Source organism: Cervus canadensis, chromosome 2, assembly GCF_019320065.1.
Source record: "Cervus canadensis isolate Bull #8, Minnesota chromosome 2, ASM1932006v1, whole genome shotgun sequence".
In the NCBI taxonomy this organism is placed as follows: Eukaryota; Metazoa; Chordata; class Mammalia; order Artiodactyla; family Cervidae; genus Cervus; species Cervus canadensis.
In genome coordinates, this window is record NC_057387.1 from 56,374,905 (window position 1) to 56,394,288 (window position 19,384).

At 38.6% G+C, this 19,384-nt stretch overlaps 1 protein-coding gene across 1 annotated transcript in view; it reads right to left on the reverse strand.

The window, feature by feature from the left end:
- Positions 1-18,822, reverse strand: part of SPATA1 (spermatogenesis associated 1) — a 67,289-nt gene extending 48,467 nt beyond the window's left edge. The window contains 3 exon segments of the mRNA XM_043460830.1: positions 10,778-10,895; positions 12,872-12,978; positions 18,191-18,822. Of these exon segments, the coding sequence (XP_043316765.1) occupies positions 10,778-10,895; positions 12,872-12,978; positions 18,191-18,226 (261 nt within the window). The 5' untranslated portion in view covers positions 18,227-18,822.
- Positions 18,823-19,384: the final 562 nt, after the last annotated feature.

Here is a 19,384-nt window from a genome sequence, read left to right on the forward strand (position 1 = left end):
GCATCCTTACAGACTGGTGAAGCCGCAAAACATTCTATCTCACATTGTCTTTATGCTTTTTCCATTTTAGGCACGCCAAAGATTATAAAAACTGATAATGGCCCCGGCTATGTCTCCTCTGCCTTCAGAAATTTTTGTTCCTCTTTTTCTATCACCCTAAAAACAGGCATTCCTTATAATCCACAGGGTCAAGGCATCGTGGAACGTGCTAATCAAACTTTGAAACTACAGCTTCAAAAAATACAGAGAGGGGAGCTCTACCCCCTTCTACCCAGAAATTACCTTAATCACGCTTTATATATTTTAAATTTTTTAATTTTAGATAAAGAAGGACATTCAGCCGCGCAGAGATTTTGGGACCCTCAGATTTCCAGCAAAAGGCCAATGGTCTTGTGGAAAGACCCGCTGGATAATAACTGGCATGGCCCAGATCCCGTGTTAATTTGGGGGAGGGGTCAGGTATGTGTTTTTCCACAGGACGCCGAAGCACCGCGCTGGCTCCCGGAAAGGCTGGTACGCCAGACGGAGGAGATTACTGAATCAGCAATTAGGTCGGCTGACTTTACAGCAGAGGAATCTTCTCCCGACAAATCAGCAGATGCATGAGTTTATCCTTCAAGCAAGGAGGATGGCTGCAGAGACGGCCCAACCTCGATATGCGCTGGCTTATATCGCCCTCGCTTTGGCATGCGCGATAATGAATCAAGCCTTCCCTCAGGCTGAAGCCAATGCTTTCGTTTCCTGGGCTCATTCTTATGCTGATTTTTACAATGAAACAGCCTGCTGGGTCTGCACAAGCATGCCTTTATCGGTTACAGAAGGATTACCCTGGTGGGTGCTTCCCTTTCCAAAAAATGAAACTTCGGCTTTATGTGATTTTTTAAAAGAATATCAGAAGAAACATCGAAGCTTAATTACAGTTAATTTTGATATAGATTCTCGATGCTCTGATCCTTTACACGCTTCTTCTTTTTATTTTAATGTAACACAAAGTTATCAGGAAATTGTTAATGCGTACTTATATTACGAAAATAGATCTGTTTCTTCTCCTAATGATTTTAATCGATTTGAGGGTGACTACTACCAAGTTTGGGATGAATATTTCTGGATGACCCCTGAAAAAGGACAGCTACTGACCCCTGCTGACATTTGCTGGGAGCAAAAGACTCATGTACCAACAATTGGAGGCCGAGAATTTCCAGGATATCACATGAAACATATGGGACTATTGCCTACCCACAAATGTAAGACTGTAATGGATGTAACATTTATTGTCAACAAGTCTGTTACTTGGCCAGGGACAGATTGGGAAAATAGCCCTGGTATAAGATGGGTAACCCCAAATAACACTCGATGGATTTGTGGATACAACCTTTGGCCCTGGCTCCCTGTAGGATGGGTGGGGAGATGTACCCTACGGTTTGTGTTTGCCCCTGGGAGAATTCATAAGCAAAAAAATTAGTCAACCTGTTAATTTACCTTATGTTAAAGCCCGGTGGTCACGCTCTGTTTTTCATTGGTATGATTATTTAGCCTCAATTTTTGTGCCCTCTTTAGGAGCCACTGATATTATGCTCAGGGTAGAGGCTCTGAACAATTTTACAAAACAAGCTTTGACAGATACTAGAAGAGCTTTAGAGGCTCTTAATGAAGAACAAAAACAGATGAGAAAAGCCGTTCTACAAAATCATATGGCTCTGGATATTCTAACAGCCTCTCAAGGGGGAACATGTGCCTTAATAAAAATGGAGTGTTGTGTATATATTCCTGATTATTCCTCAAATGTTTCTGATGCTTTAGAAGATATGAAACAACAAGTAGCCGCTATGGATTTCTCTGACTCCAGCATTTGGAGTCAGATATCTGCCTGGTTTCATAGTGGTTGGTGGAAATCTATAATTTTCATCATTATATGCATATTGTTATTGCTGTGTTTTGGCCCTTGCATTTGTCAATGCATATCTGAGATGATAAATAAAAGATTGCTGATGTTTTCTCGTTTGCAAACGCGGCCATTTCCTTCGAGGGAGATATAATGGCCACTAGTCAAAAGAAAAGGGGGAGATGCGGGGAGCCGGCCTGACTGCTCAGGCCCCTTCTCGGCCCTGAGAGAGATCAAAAGGTCCCTCTCTGTCCCGCCACCCCTGATTTGTTAAAGTGCAAATTGGCCTTTCTCACCTCCCTCAAGGAAATCGCTGCAGCCACCATTTGCCTATTTTCCTGACTCTGATAAGATTATCGGGCTCCTGTGAATGGCTTATGTCTAGGTAGTCTTTACCTGATTGTAAGATGCTGGTGCCATGCTCTGCTGGAGTTAAGATAAACTCCTAAAACTAGTATCTGCAGTTCTGCACGTATACAAGTCTTTGATCTAAAATTTGGTGAATCCTGTTAGTATATATATGTATGTTACGCCTCAATAAAGTCGTCGGAATCAGTCGCAAGCTGACTCCGTCCCTCTCAACCCCATCTTTCTTAGTCTTTTATTTCTCAGGTGCACTGGTGATTGCGTCCTTGACCTGTTCATCTAGCCGGCAGGCCCGGCACTGCAGTATGCCAGACCTCCCTGTCCATCACCAACTTCGAGTTTACTCAAACTCATGCCCAGTAAGTTGGTGATGCCATCCAACCATCTCATCCTATGTTGTCACCTTCTACTCCCATCTTCAATCTTTCCCAGCATCAGGGTCTTTTCAGATGAGTCACTTTGCATCAGGTGACCAAAGTATTGGAGTGTCAGCTTCAGCATCAGTCCTTCCAATAAATATTCAGGACTGATCTGGGGCTTCCATGGTGGCTCAGATGTTAAAGCATCTGCCTGCAATGCGGGAGAGACCCAGGTTTGATCCCTGGGTTAGGAAGATCCCCTGGAGAAGGAAATGGCAACCCACTCCAGTATTCTTCCCTGCAGAATTCCATGGACAGAGGATCCTGGCGGGCTACAGTCATGGGGTTGCAAAGAGTCAGACACGACTGAGCGATTTCACTTTCTTTTTCTTTCTTTCTTTTTTCCTTTAAGATGGACTGGTCGGATCATCTTGCAGTCCAAGGGACTCTCAAGAATCTTCTCCAACACCACAGTTCAAAAACATCAATTCGTTGGGACTCAGCTTTCTTTCAGATTCAACTCTCACATCCATACACGACTACTGGAAAAACCATAGCTTTGACTAGATGGACCTTTGTTGACAAAGTAACATCTCTTCTTTTTAATATGCTGTTTAGGTTGGTCATAACTTTTCTTCCAAGGAGCAAGTGTCTTTTTAATTTCATGGCTGCAGTCATCATCTGCAGTGATTCTGGAGCCCCCCAAAAATAAAGTCTGTCACTGTTTCCACTGTTTCCCCATCTATTTGCCATGAAGTGATGGGACTAGATGCCATGATCTTAGTTTCCTGACTATAAGTTTTATGCCAACTTTTTTACTCTCCTCTTTCACTTTCATCAAGAGGCTCTTTAGTTCCTCTTTGCTTTCAGCCATAAGGGTGGTGTCATCTGTATATCTGAGGTTATTGATATTTCTCCCAGCTTGTGATTTCAGCTTCTGCTTCATCTAGCTCAGCATTTCTCATGATGTACTCTGCATATAAGTTAAATAAGCAGGGTGACAATATACAGCCTTGCCATACTCCTTTCCCAATTTGGAACCAGTCTGTTGTTCCATGTTCAGTTCTAACTGTTGCTTCTACCTGCACAGGATTTTCTCAAGGGGCAAGTCAGGTGGTCTGGTATTCCCATCTCTCTAAGAATTTTCCACAGTTTGTTGTGATCCACACAGTCAAAGGCTTCGGCAGAGTCAGTAAAGCAGATGTTTTTCTGGAAGTCTCTTGCTTCTAGAGTTTTGCCAAGAGAACACACTGGTCATGACAAACACCCTCTTCCAGCAACACAAGAGAAGACTACACATGGACATCACCAGATGGTCAATACTGAAATCAGATTGATCATATTATTTGCAGCCAAAGATGGAGAAGCTCTCTATACAGTCAGCAAAAGCAAGACTGGGAGCTGACTGTGGCTCAGATCATGAACTCCTTATTGCCAAATTCAGATTGAAATTGAAGAAAGTAGGGAAAACCACTAGACCATTCAGGTATGACCTAAATCAAATCCCTTACGATTATACAGTGGAAGTGAGAGATAGATTCAAGGAATTAGATCTGATAGACAGCCTGAAGAACTATGGACGGAGGTTCATGACATTATACAGGAGGCAGGGATCAAGACCATCCCCAAGAAAAAGAAATGCAAAAAGGCAAAATGGTTGTCTGAAGAGGCCTTACAAATAGCTGAGAAAAGAAGTTAAGGCAAAGGAGAAAAGAAAAGATATACACATCTGAATGCAGAGTTCCAAAGAAAAGCAAGGAGAGATAAGATAGCCTTCCTCAGTGATCAATGCAAATAGAGGAAAACAAAAGAATGGGAAAGACTAGAGATCTCTTTAAGAAAATTAGAGATACCAAGGGAACATTTCATGCAAAGATGGGCACAATAAAGGACAGAAATGGGATGGACCTAACAGAAGCAGAAGGTATTAAGAAGAGGTGGCAAGAATACACAGAAGAACTATACAAAAAAGATCTTCACGACCCAGATAATCACAATGGTGTGGTCACTCACCTAGAGCCAGACATCCTGGAATGCGAAGTTAGTGGGCCTTAGGAAGCATCACTATGAACAAAGCTAGTGGAGGTGATGGAATTAAAGTTGAGTTATGTCAAATCCTGAAAGATGATGCTGTGAAAGTGCTGTACTCAATATGCCAGGAAATTTGGAAAACTCAGCAGTGGCCACAGGACTGGGAAAGATCAGTTTCATTCCAATCCCAAAGAAAGGCAATGCCAGAGAATGCTCAAACTACCTCACAGTTGCATTCATCTCAGACACTAGCAAAATAATGCTCAAAATTCTCCAAGCCAGGCCTCAATAGTATGTGAACTGTGAAGTTCCAGATGTTCAAGCTGGATTTAGAAAAGGCGGAGGAACCAGAGATCAAATTGTCAACATCCACTGGATCATCAAAATATACAGAATATGCTGTTTTAATTATTTCTATATTTTATCTTCACCATTAAACTGAATATTCGTTAAGGGAAAAATCTATGTCCAATTCTTTTTTTCTCTCATTTTGTATACAGAAAAACATCAATAACTATTTGTTGAAAACAATAAATTATTAGAAACATTTTAGAACTTGATTTTAATTACTGTCAAATCACTTCTAATTTAGAATTCTGTGGCTGATATTTAGTAATTTACATATCATGAAAAAGAACAAACATTTATGGGAGTAATTCTTTTTCTTCCAAGATTCAGGTCAACTCAGTTCAGTCGCTCAGTCGTGTCTGACTCTTTGTGACCCCATGAATCACAGCACGCCAGGTCTCCCTGTCCATCACCAACTCCCGGAGTTTACCCAAACTCATGCCCATCGAGTCGGTGATGCCATCCAGCCATCTCATCCTCTGTTGTCCCCTTCTCCTCCTGCCCTCAATCCCTCCCAGCATCAGGGTCTTTTCCAATGAGTCAACTCTTCGCATGAGGTGGCCAAAGTACTGGAGTTTCAGCTTCAGCATCAGTCCTTCCAATGAACCCCAGGACTGATCTCCTTTAGGATGGACTGGTTGGATCTCCTTGTAGTCCAAGGGACTCTCAAGAGTCTTCTCCAACACTATAGTTCAGAAGTATCAATTTTTCGGCGCTCAGCTTTCTTTAGAGTCCAACTCTCACATCCATACATGACCACTGGAAAAACCATAGCCTTGACCAGATGGACCTTTGTTGGCAAAGTAATGTCTCTGCTTTTTAATATGCTGTCTAGGTTGGTCATAACTTTCCTTCCAAGGAGTAAGTGTCTTAATTTCATGGCTGCAGTCATCATCTGCAATGATTTTGGAGCCCCAAAATAAAGTCTGACACTGTTTCCACTGTCTCCCCATCTATTTCCCATGAAGTGATGGGACCAGATGCCATGATCTTAGTTTTCTGAATGTTGAGCTTTAAGCAAACTTTTTCACTCTCCTCTTTCACTTTCATCAAGAGGCTTTTTGATTCCTCTTCACTTTCTGCCATAAGGGTGGTATCATCTGCATATCTGAGGTTATTGATATTTCTCCCAGCAATCTTGATTCCAGCTTGTGCTTCATCCAGCCCAGCGTTTCTCATGATGTACCCTGCATATAAGTTAAATAAGCAGGGTGACAACATACAGCCTTGAGGTACTCCTTTTCCTATTTGGAACCAGTCTGTTGTTCCATGTCCAGTTCTAACTGTTGCTTCCTGACCTGCATACAGGTTTCTCAAGAGGCAGGTCAGGTGGTCTGGTATTTCCATCTCCTTCAGAATTTTCCAGTTTATTGTGATCCACACAGTCGAAGGCTTTGGCATAGTCAATAAAGCAGAAATAGATGTTTTTCTGGAGCTCTCTTGCTTTTCCAATGATCCAGAGAATGTTGGCAATTTGATCTCTGGTTCCTCTGCCTTTTCTAAGACCAGCTTGAACATCTGGAAGTTCTCGGTTCACGTATTGCTAAAGCCTGGCTTGGAGAATTTTGAGCATTACTTTACTAGCATGTAAGATGAATGCATTTGTGTGGTAGTTTGAGCATTCTTTGGCATTGCCTTTCTTAGGGATTGGATGGAAACTGACCTTTTCCATTCCTGTGTCCACTGCTGAGTTTTCCAAATTTGCTGGCATATTGAGTACAGCACTTTCACAGCATCATCTTTCAGGATTTGAAATAGCTCAACTGGAATTCCATCACCTCCACTAGCTTTGTTCATAGTGATGCTTTCTAAGGCCCACCTGACCTCACATTCCAGGATGTCTGGCTCTAGGTGAGTGACCACACCATTGTGATTATCTGGGTCATGAAGATCTTTTTTTACAGTTCTTCTGTGTATTCTTGCCACCTCGTCTTAATATCTTCTGCTCTGTTAGGTCCATACCATTTCAGTCCTTTATCGAACCCATCTTTGCATGAAATGTTCCCTTGGTATCTCTAATTTTCTTAAAGAGATCTCTAGTCTTTCCCATTCTGTTGTTTTCCTCTATTTCTTTGCATTGGTCACTGAGGAAGGCTATCTTATCTCTCCTTGCTATTCTTTGGAACTCTGCATTCAAATGGGAATATCTTTCCTTTTCTCCTTTGCTTTTCACTTCTCTTCTTTTCAGGAAACTAACTTAATGATCAGTAAATTAATATTCTGTGTATGGAACAGAACTCTATGACAAAATGTTCAAATCTAGTAGATAAGCCCAAGAATTCCAATAGCAAATTCCTTTACAGTACTACTTTGTGGGGCATGTTTGTTTTTTCCATTATCATTCATCATTTAATTTTTTTCAATAAACACTTAAATGTCTCTAAGTGCTAAAAGCCTTGTTAGGCACTCGTATATAAAATAGTGATTAAAATAAGGCCTTTGCTCATAGGGAGCTACAGTCTAGGCAGAGTTAGATGTTAAACAAATAACCACATAATTAAATACATAATAATGATATGTTTAAACAAGAGTAGAATAGGAATAAATGGCATTTTAGAGTTTCAGTTCAGTTCAGTCATTCAGTCATGTCCAACTCTTTTCGACCTCATGGACTGCAGCACACCAGGTTTCCATGTCCATCACCAACTCCCGAAGCTTGTTCAAACTCATGTCCATCACGTTGCTGATGTCATCCAACCGTCTCATCCTCTGTCATCCCCTTTTCCTCCTGCCTTCAATCTTTCCCAGCATTAGAGTCTTTTCTAAAGAGTCAGTTCTTCACATCAGGTGGCCAAAGTATTGGAGCTTATGCTTCATCATCAGTCCTTCCAATGAATATTCAGGACTGATTTCCTTTAGGATTGACTGGTTTGATCTCCTTGCAGTCCAAGGGACTCTCAAGAATCTTCTTCAACACCACAGTTCAAAAGCATCAATTCTTCGGTGCTCAGCTTTCTTTATAGTTTAACTCTCACATCCATACATGACTACTGGAAAAACCATAGCTTTGACTAGATGGACCTTTGTTGGCAAAGTAATGTCTCTGCTTTTAAATATGCTGTCTAGGTTGGTCATAACTTCTCTTCCAAGGAGCAATCATCTTTTAATTTCAAGGCTGCAGTCACCACCTGCAGTGATTTTGGAGTCCAAGAAAAGAAAGTCCGTCACTGTTTCTGTTGTTTCCCCATCTACTTGACATGAAGTGATGGACTGGATGTCATGATCTTCGTTTTTTGGACACTGAAATTTAAGCCAGCTTTTTCACTGTCCTCTTTCACCATCATCAAGAGGCTCTTTGCTTTCTGCCATAAGGGTGGTGTTAACATGCATATCTGAGATTATTGCTGTTTCTCCGGGCAATCTTGATTCCCACTTATGCTTCATCCAGCCCTGCATTTCACATGAAGTACTTAGCATATAAGTTAAAGAAGCAGGGTGACAAAATACAGCCTTGACGTATTCCTTTCCCAATTTGTAACCAGTCTGTTGTTCCTTGTCTGGTTCTAACTGTTGCTTCTTGACCTGCACACAGATTTCTCAGGAGGCAGGTCAGGTGGTCTGGTACTCCCATCTCTTTCAGAATTTTCCACACTTTGTTGTGATCCACACAGTCAAAGGCTTTAGCATAATCAGTGAAACACAAGTAGATTTTTTCTGGAATTCTCCTGCTTTTTTGATGATCCAGCGGATGTTGACAATTTTATCTCTGGTTCCTCTGCCTTCTATAAATACAGCTTGAACATCTGGAAGTTCTTGGTTCACATACTGTTGAAGCCTATCTTGGAGCATTTTGAGCATTACTTTGCTAATATGTGCGATGAGTGCAACTGTGTGGTAGTTTTAACATTCTTTGGCATTGCCTTTCTTTGGGATTGGAATGAAAACTGACATTTTCCAGTTGTGTGGCCAGTGCTTAATTTTCCATATTTGCTGGTATATTGAGTGCAGCACTTTCACAGCATCATCTTTTAGGATTTGAAATAGCTCAGCTAAAATTCCATCACCTCCATTAACTTTGTTTATAGTAATGCTTCTTAAGGCCCACTTGGCTTCACACTCCAGGATGTCTGGTGCTGGGTGAGGGATCACACTACCATGGTTATCTCTGTCATTAAGATTTTTTTTTGTACAGTTATTTTGTGTATTCTTGCCACCTCTTTTTAATATCTTCTGCTTCTGTTAGGTCCATACCATTTCTGTCCTTTATTGTGCCCATCTTTGCATGAAATGTTCCCTTGGTGTCTCTAATTTTCTTGAAGAGAGCTCTAGTCTTTCCCATCCTATTGTTTTCCTCTGTTTTTTTACATTGATCACTTCAGAGGGCTTTCTTATCTCCTCTTGCCATTCTTTGGAGCTCTGAATTCAGATGGGTATATCTTTCCTTTTATCCTTTGTTTTCCCTTCTCTTCTTTTCTCAACTATTTTTAAGGCCTCCTCAGACAACCCTTGCCTTTTTATATTTCTTTTTCTTGGGGATGGTTTTGATTACCACCTTCTTACAATGTTAGGATCCTCTGTCCATAGTTCTTCAGGCACGCTATCAGATCTAATCCCTTTAATCCATTACTTCCACTGTATAATCATAAGGGATTTGATTTAGGTTGTACCTGAATGGTCTAGTGGTTTTCCCTACTTTCTTCAATTTCAGTCTGAATTTGGTAATAAGGAGTTCATGATCTGACCCATAGTCATCTACTGGTCTTGTTTTTGCTGACTGTATAGAGCTTCTCCATCTTTGGCTGCAAAGAACATAATCAATCTGATTTCGGTATTGACTGTCTAGGGATGTCCATGTGTAGTATCATCTCATGTGTTGTTGGAAGAGGGTGTTTGCTATGATCAGTGCGTTCTCTTGTTAAAACTCTCAGCCTTTGCCCTGCTTCATTTTGTACTCCAAAGCCAAACTTGCCTGTTACTCTACGTACCTCTTGACTTCCTACTTTTTCACTCCAGTCGCCTATGATGAAAAAGACATCTTTTTTGGGGTGTTAGTTCAATAAGGTTTTGTAGGTCATCATAGAACCATCCAACTTCAGCTCCTTCAGCATTAGTGGTTGGGGCATAGACTTGGTTTGCTGTGATATTGAATGGTTTTCCTTGAAAACGAAAAGAGATCATTCTTTTGTTTTTGAGATTGCACCCAAGTATTGCATTTCTGACTCTTTTGTTGACTGTGAGGCCTACTTCATTTCTTCTAAGGGATTCTTGCCCACTTAGAGTTTAAATAGGGAAAATCTTGATTAGAGAAATAAACCTATATAAATATGAGAAACCAGAAACTTTGAGATCTAATGGTTTGCTGGACTGAGATTTCAGCTAGGAGAACTCTCTGTTTAGAAAATCCTGCCACTGAAGTGACAAATAAGAGTGTTCAATTGAGAACAGCTGATTCCTGCCCCATCAAATACAGTATATTGGAGTCATTCCACATCAAACAAGGCTAGCTGTGGCCTAACAAATGAGAATCCTTTTTTTCCCCCATAAGTGCTCATTTAAAAAGCTTTTAAATACTATTAAATTTAAAAATTTATGATCACATTTAAAATTTATCTTTCTTTTCTCCCCAAGGAAATTTACACCCCAACCCCCTCCATACTTTAGTGCACAATAATATACCAGAAAGGCCCATCTTTTCTTGATGACCTATGTGCTAAATGATATTTCCATTTTGTTATGATTGAGATTACATATTGCATAGTATATTAAGGAGTTGAGTTGATAAGCATTTAAGAAAGAAAATTTGTTAATGTATGCTTTTCTTTAATCAAAAGGAAAAATTAAGAAAACTTACTACAGCTAGATTATTTCCAATGCATTTGAGAAATAAAAATTTTTCTGCAACAGCTTCTTCACCAAGGAACTCACTGAGACGCTCCCTCAGGTCTTGTAAAGTTAGGTGAGGAGATACTCTGAAATATCATGACATTGCCTTATAACGTAAAATAAAATAGGTTTCAGCTATAATAAAGATTCAATAGCTTTAGTCATTTAACTTAAATCCAAATACTAATTTAACATATCATATATAACTTAATATATTGTGTTTCTACGTTGCTTGGAACTTTGTAGGCTTGAAGGCTGTAAATATATTTTTACAAAATGGTTAAAAGTCACTTAATCAATAAAATTATTAAAATTTTAAATTATCCAAAGGTACAGTTTATGAAAGTCCTTTCTGTACTAAAAAGGACTTATTTTCTCATCTACCCTCAGTTTCACTTTTCTCATCTACCTTCCGTTTTTTATTAAAATAAAACCTTGCAATGATATTTATATAATGTTATATGTATCTTAAAGAAGGATTTAGCCACAGATATTTATTTTGGAAATTTGACACTGTTAGCTAATGCTTAAAACTTTCTTTGATGATCAAATGTCATCAGAGTAAACATCTTTGCTTATTGGGAACACTTCATTCCTCAACATCTAAAATTTAAAGCTCTTGTTCTGAGTTCTTATTTTTGTAGACTTTTAGGGGAATATTATATAATTAACTCACTCAATTAACAAACATATATTGAGCTCCTCTTTGTGGCAGACATTGTTGTAGGGTTGAGAATAAGGCAATCAACAAAACAAATATTTTTGCCCTTATAGACCTTACAATCTAATGGTGGAAGTGAAAAATTAACAAAGTAAGTAAGAAAAAATTAAATTCATAAGACACTGCTAAGTACTATTTGCTGTTGTTGTTTAGTCGCTCAGTCCTATCTGATTCTTTGTGACAGCATGGACTGTAGTCTGCCAGGCTCCTCTGTCCATGGGATTCTCCAGGCAAGAACACTAGAATGGGTTGCCATTTATTTCTCCAGGGAACCTTTCCAATGCAGGGATCGAACCCACGTCTCCTGCATTGGCAGGCAGATTCTTTATTACTGAGCTACCAGGGAAGCCCAGTACTATAGAGAAACATAAAGCAGGTAAGGATGAGTATTCTGATGAGAGAAAATATAAACAAAAAAGTAATATTGGAGAAAAGACATGAATGAAGGAGGTGAGATAGCATATGTAAAGACACAAAGAGCATTTTAGACAAAAGAAACAGCAAGTACAAGAGTTCTGAGGTAGGACTATGTCTAATGTGTTCCAGAACAGAAAGGAAGTTCGTGTGCTTAAAAGAAATGAAATTCGTGTGCTTAAAAGAAATGATCGGGAAGATTAGGAAGACTGAGGTGTCCTCAAGAGAAATAACAATAGGCAGTTAGAACACATGGTATCATGTGTGTTTCTGTGAATGTGAAAAAATATATATGTTATGTGCGTGCTCAGTCGCTTCAGTCGTATCCAACTTTTTACATCTCAGTGGACAATGGCCCATCAGGCTCCTCTGTCCATGCAATTCTCCAGGCATGAACACTGGAGTGGGTTGTCCTGCCCTCCTCCAGGGGATCTTCCCGAGGAATCAAATCCATGTGCCTTAAGTCTCCTGCATTGGCAGACGGGTCCTTTACCACTAACGCCACCTGGGAAGCCCATATGTGTTATATGTATATATATATTGTGTTTCTATTTTTAAATAGTTCAGTGAAAAAGTCATTGTAGATATGCTAATTTAACCACTATTCATAGTTCTTCAGGAGGTTTCTAATTTCAGGTAAATATGGTCTTAATTCTCTTTGTGTATAGCCTGGTTACTACACAGGTTAGTTTTACTCTGTTTTCTAGGTGGCAGTGTGGTGGCTAAGTGATATCTGTTCCTATGGCACTTTTTAACAGTTACATAGTATTATTTATTGATAGTATTCATTAAGGGAGGAACTGGATCCATCACACGAACAAGATATTTTTCACTTACAATTTTGAATTTCCACAAAGCATTTTTCTCTGCAGAAAAAAAAAAGATCACTTTTTCAGACACATTGTAATGTGAATACAAAATACTTGCCTTATAAATCCAGCTGAAATGAATTTGTTAACAACTTCTATTGAAATGGTATTTAACTTATAATTCCATGATCCTTCAGGTACATAAAAAACATGAAGTTCCACCAACTGAATAAATTGAGAATAAAGTCAGTTAAAATCATTTTTAAGTGAGAAAAATCAATTAATGTCCTCTAGAATTTAAGTTTAATAAACATTGTTGAAATAAACAAGGTATATATGTATCCTTCTGAACAAACACATACAAAAAAACAAAACGAAGAGCCTGAAATAGCTAAGTTGGCTACTTGGCACTGGAGCACATTTTCCCTTGGAAACAATGTCCTAGATGTGGTGCTAGATTTCCTTAACATATATATGACACACAAAACATTTGTGGCTTGCAGTGAGGCCACTAGATTGCCAAGATCAGATTTCCTATTACCAACCAATGCCCCTTTCCCTGACCCCTACCTACACAGTTTAATTTGTGTGACTTTGTGGAATCCTTATTCCTTATATATATATATTCCCACACACACATATATATGTATAGTTCTTATTCTATATACATATAGAATCCATATATATATATATATATATATATGTATATATATAGTCACCCTAACACAGCTGTTATGATTGTTGCTAGTTCTAACCAGCTGAAGTGTGAATACAGGGGTTTGGGGAATATTTTTGTTTACCAGAATTTGAGGAAGAACCTATTCCTGACCAGTGATGGAAAAGAATGGTTGTTTCCATATAGGGCAGGTCTGTAAGCTTAGACTGTCTCTGTTTATATGTTGTCTGTGCTTATATGTACTATCACCTTTCTATTAATGTTTTATGATCTTAATTAGAATTCACCCACTGAGAATAGATTCCTACAAAACAGTTATAGCAAATAAAGACTTTTACTTCAATGAAAGTTTGCTACTCATCCATATTAAAAGTCAAAGCATTTAAATGATTATACACTACAGTATAATGTATCTGAAAAAAATGTTTTTTAAATTTGAAGTAAATATGACCTCACATTAATATTACTAATTCTTATAGGAAATGAAAATGACTCTTGAATGAGTAATTTGCTCAAGTTGTTATTATAGACCAAGCATATTATCTGTATATTTTGATGTCAGAATATTAACTAATAGTTTAAGATGTATGCATAGATTGAATAGTGAAGTTTCCTATATGCTGTATTTTAAATATCAGGGCTTTTAAAAGATTACTCTCTGGCTATACCATCCTATTAACAGCTAAAAGCTATACTATGTACTAATACTACAATAGTAAATATTAAAGCTATACTAATAAATATTTACATTTCTTACATTTCTTAATGGCTAACTTTTTCCAGAACAAACATATTTGAAAAAATATTGAAAATTTTGCAAGCCTGTATTAAAACTCAGGACATCACTTTAAGGTTAAAAATTCTATTTATATCAAAATGCAACTTTATTGTAATTTTACTTTCCTGGCTTTAATGGAAGTAAACTCATCAATAATATTCTCATTAAAACAATTAATTATTTAAAAACACATTAAATAGCACAGGAAACCATACTGACTATTATGTAATAACTTATAAGGGAGAAGAATCTGAAAAAGAATATATATACACACACAGGTGTAACTGAATTGCTGTGCTGTGGCTTCCTCCTGCAATGCAGGAGACCGAGGTTCCATCCCTGGGTTCAGACGACCCCCTGGAGAAAGGGACGGCTAACCACTCCAGTATTCTGGCCTGGAGAATTCCATGGACTGCATAATACATGGGGTTGAAAAGAGTTGGACACGGCTGAGTGACTTTCACTTTCATACCTAAAACTTACCTGTGGAGTGCTCAGTTGCTCAGTTGTGTCCGACTCTTTGGGACCCCATGGACTGTGTGGCCTGTCAGGTTTCTCTGTCCACAAAATTTCCCAGGTGAGAATACTGGAGTGGTTTGCCATATCCTACTCCAGGGGTTCTTCCTGACCAAGGGATCAAACCTGCATCTCCTGCACTGGCAGGCAGATTCTTTAACACTGAGCCACCTGGGAAGCCCATCTTAAACTTACACTATATTGTAAATCAACGATGATTAAAAATTTTAAAAAATAAGTGAAAATAAAAATGACTATTCTACAATAAATAAATACATAAATTAAAAATACATTAAAAGGGATACAGAGGGGTATATATTTTGCCTTTTGCCTCTGGCTCCAAAATGGCTAGGCATAGCATTATTGGATCCTGTTTCTATTTAAAATATTGATATCTTGTTCATCATTGGTTTTTCCATTAATGTTTCATTTTAGAAATATTTTATTATTTATTTTAATTACTTAATTTATTGGGTGCCTCTTTAAGTTTTGCACCAAAGACAACTGACTCCTTTGCCTCAGACTAGTCTCAGCCTTGTGAGGGACACAGACAATAAACCGTGATACAGAAAATTAGAAAGTGAACAGCCCTGGTCAAAAAGAATAAGTAGAGCAGGGCAAAAAAAAAAGGGAAGATAAAAGAGGGAGTACTATTCAGTTTTAAATAGAATAATCCAAATACACATCTAAGAAAACTAACAATTCCTTAATGTCAACTGATATCTAGTCCATATTCAAATTTCCCCTATTGTCCAACTGTCCTCAGAATGTTTTTTCAATCTAGAATCCAATCAAGGATAACTTATGCATTTGGTTCTCATATCTTTTTTATTTTAATTGAAGTACAGTTGATTTATAATTTTGTGTTAGTTTCAGGTGTAAAGCAAAGTGATTCAGCTATTTTCTTTCAGATTAAATTCATCTCACACACTAGCAAAGCAATGCTCAAAGTTCTCCAAGCCAGGCTTCAACAGTATGTGAACTGTGAAATTCCAGATGTTCAAGCTGGATTTAGAAAAGGCCGAGGAACCAGAGATCAAATTGCCAACATCTGCTGGATCATTGAAAAAGCAAGAGAATTCCAGAAAAACATCTGCTTTATTGACTATGCCAAAGCCCTTGACTGTGTGGATCACAACAAACTGTGGAAAATTCTTAAAGAGATGGGAATACCAGACCACCTAACTTGCCCCTTGAGAAATCTGTATGCAGGTCAAGAAGCAACAGTTAGAACTGAACATGGAACAACAGACTGGTTCCAAATCGGGAAAGGAGTACGTCAAGGCTGTATATTGTCACCCTGATTATTTAACTTATATGCAGAGTACATCATGAGAAATGCTGGGCTGGATGAAGTACAAGCTGGAATCAAGATTGCTGGGAGAAATATCAATAACCTCAGACATGCAGATGACACCACCCTTATGGCAGAAAGCGAAGAACTAAAGAGCCTCTTGATGAAAGTGAAAAAGGATAGTGAAAAGGTTGGCTTAAAGCTCAACATTCAGAAAACTAAGATCATGGCATCTGGTCCCATCACTTCATGGCAAATAGATGGGGAAACAATGGAAACAGTGACAGACTTTATTTTGGGGGGCTCCAAAATCATTGCAGATGGTGTCGGCAGCCATGAAATTAAAAGACACTTGCTCCTTGGAAGAAAAGCTACAACCAAACTAGAGAGCATATTAAAAAGCAGAGACATTACTTTACCAACAAGGGTCTGTCTAATCAAAGCTGAACTGTGGTGTTGGAGAAGACTCTTCAGAGTCCTTTGTACTGCAAGGAGATCCAACCAGTCCATCCTAAGGAAATCAGTCCTGAATATTCATTAGAATGATTGATGTTGAAGTTGAAACTCCAATATTTTGGCCACCTGATGCGAAGAGCTGACTCATTTGAAAAGACCCTGATGCTGGGAAAGATTGAAGGCAGGAGGAGAAGGGGATAACAGAGGATGAGATGGTTGGATCGCATCACCGACTCAATGGCCATGAATTTTGAGTAAACTCTGGGAGTTGGTGATGGACAGGGAGGCCTGGCATGCTGCAGTCCATGGGGTTGCAAAGAGTCAGACACGACTGAGTGACTGAACTGAACTGAACTGAGCGTCTAAGAAGTGAAGTTTGAGTAAGGCATTAAGTATGACTCCAAGGTATTTGGCCTCATATGTTAAAAGGATGGATTTGCCATAAACTGAAGTGGGTAAGGTCATGGTTAGTACAGGTTTGGGTTGCGAGGAGAAGTATAGTTCAGTTTCAAACATGTTGATTTTCTGCTGTCTATTGGTCATCCGAGTGGAGATTTCAAGTAGGCAGTTGACAATATCCGTCTGGAGCTTGGGAAAGAGGGTTGGGATGGGGATATAAATTTGTGAATACTTAGCATAATGTTGGTATTTAAAACTACTAGATTGAATAAGATCACAATGAGTGCAGAGAAGAGAACAAAGAGCTGACCCCTGAAATTCCCCAGTATCAAGAGATCAGGAAGAAAAATAACACCTAAAAAAGAAGACAGAACAGGGACTTCCTTGGTAGTCTGGTGGCTAAGACTCTGTTCGACCAATGCAGGGGGCCCAGGTTTGATCTCTAGTTAGGGAAATAGATCCCATATGCTGCAACTAAAGATCCTGCATGCCTAAACTACAGATCCCATGTGCTGCAACTAAGACCTGATGCAGCCAAATATATAAATATTTTTTTAAAGAAGACTGAGAATGAATAACAAGGAATTAATTATGTCAAGGAAGAGAGTGATCAACGGTGTCAACTATTGTGCACATACAGATCAAGCGTGTGTGGGATAAGAATTAAACAATAGCTTTAGTAATGGAAAGGCGAACAGGGCAGTTGGTTTTGGTGGAGTAGAGGAGTGAAAACTTGTTTGGAGTTAATTTAAAGAAAAAATGGGAAGAAGGTACGGGGGTTTGAGAAAGTATGAAATAGTTGTCTAAAACAGTGGAACAGAGAATAAGTGGGAGGTAGACTTGTTGCCTCCTAGCAAAAAGTTCCACTTGAGATTCATGCTCATTAATTTAAAGTGAGAATAGTCCTTATGCTGGTATATTTTTCTCCAGCCATGTGCCAGTGTAGGTATACATGAGGAACAGATGAAGATTAACCAGGGTTTTTGTTTTGTCAAGGAGTACAATGAAATGAGAGGGGGTAATGAGTCAAAATTTTGTGCAAGAGAGTGATCAAGAATGCTCCATGATATTTAAGATAGCCAGAGAGAAACAAACAAACAAAAAAAGATTATAGGGTCAATGCACTAGAGGTACCAGTATAATTGGGGTCCTTAGAGATACAAGATCTGTAATCAAATAATGGGATACAGAAAATTGGGTTCACAGTGGAGTTAGTATCTAATACTTTATATAATCCATATTTTTGCTTTATCAAAACTTTTTAAAACCAGTGGTAGGTAGGTGTTTCTTATATTTTAGTACAAAAAGATTCTCTTACCTCTGAAGAAGAAGGTCGACTTGGATTGAGGGACATATTCACCAATGTCTGAATAGGGTAATTATCAGTTGGAATTTTGTAGGGCTTTTTTTTTTTTTTTTATCTTTTCTTCATTTAGTATTTAATAAAGGTTATAACAGATTTTTGGTTTGGCTTGCTTAACTTATAGCATTCCACTCATTTTTGGTCTTTGATTCATTCAAAAAGTAAACAGAAAAAAACAAAAGGCTTTAAAATAGAGTCAAAATGAAAACTTTGATAAGTATGCAATCTTATAATAATAATTTAAAATGATATACTACTGATAAGTAGGGCTGGTAAATGCAAAGAAAATCATATATCACATACAACTAAGGGGTAAATTATTAATACAGTAGACTTGTGACTAAAACTCTTTTTACTAAATAATTCATTTTCTCTCGATCAAAAATTAAGCTTAAATATATATAGCTTTTTACTTAAAGTAGAAATACACTTTTGGAAGTAGAAGGACTGAAACTATAAAAATGACTGCTGCTGTTCAGTCACTCAGTCATGTCTGACTCTTTGCTACCCCATGGACTGCAGCACACGAGGTTTCCATGTCCAACACTAACTCCCAGAGCTTTCTCAAACTCATGTCCATCAAGTCGGTGATGCCATCTAACCACCTCATCCTCTGTCATCCCCTTCTCCTCCTGCCTTCAATCTTTCCCAGTGTCAGGGTCTTTTCTAATGAGTCAGTTCTTTGCAACAGGTGGCCAAAGTATTGGAGCTTCAGCTTCATCATCAGTCCTTCCAATGAATGTTAGGACTGATTTCCCTGAGGATTGACTGGTTTGATCTCCTTTCAGTCCAAGGGACTCTGAAGAGTCTTCTCTAACACCACAGTTCAAAAGCATTAATTCTTTGGTCCTCAACTTTCTTCATGGTCCAACTCTCACACGCATATATGACTGCTAGAAAAACCAAAGCTTTGACTATATGGACCTTTGTCAGCAAAGTAATGTCTCTGCTTTTTAATACGCTGTCTAGGTTGGTCATAGCTTTTCTTCCAAGGAGCAAGTGTCTTTTTAATTTCATGGCTGCAGTCACTATCTGCAATGATTTTGGAGCCCCCCCAAAATAAAGTCTCTCACTGTTTCCATTGTTTCCCCATCTATTTGCCATGAAGTGATAGGGGTGGATACCATGATCTGTTTTTTTTTTTTAAGC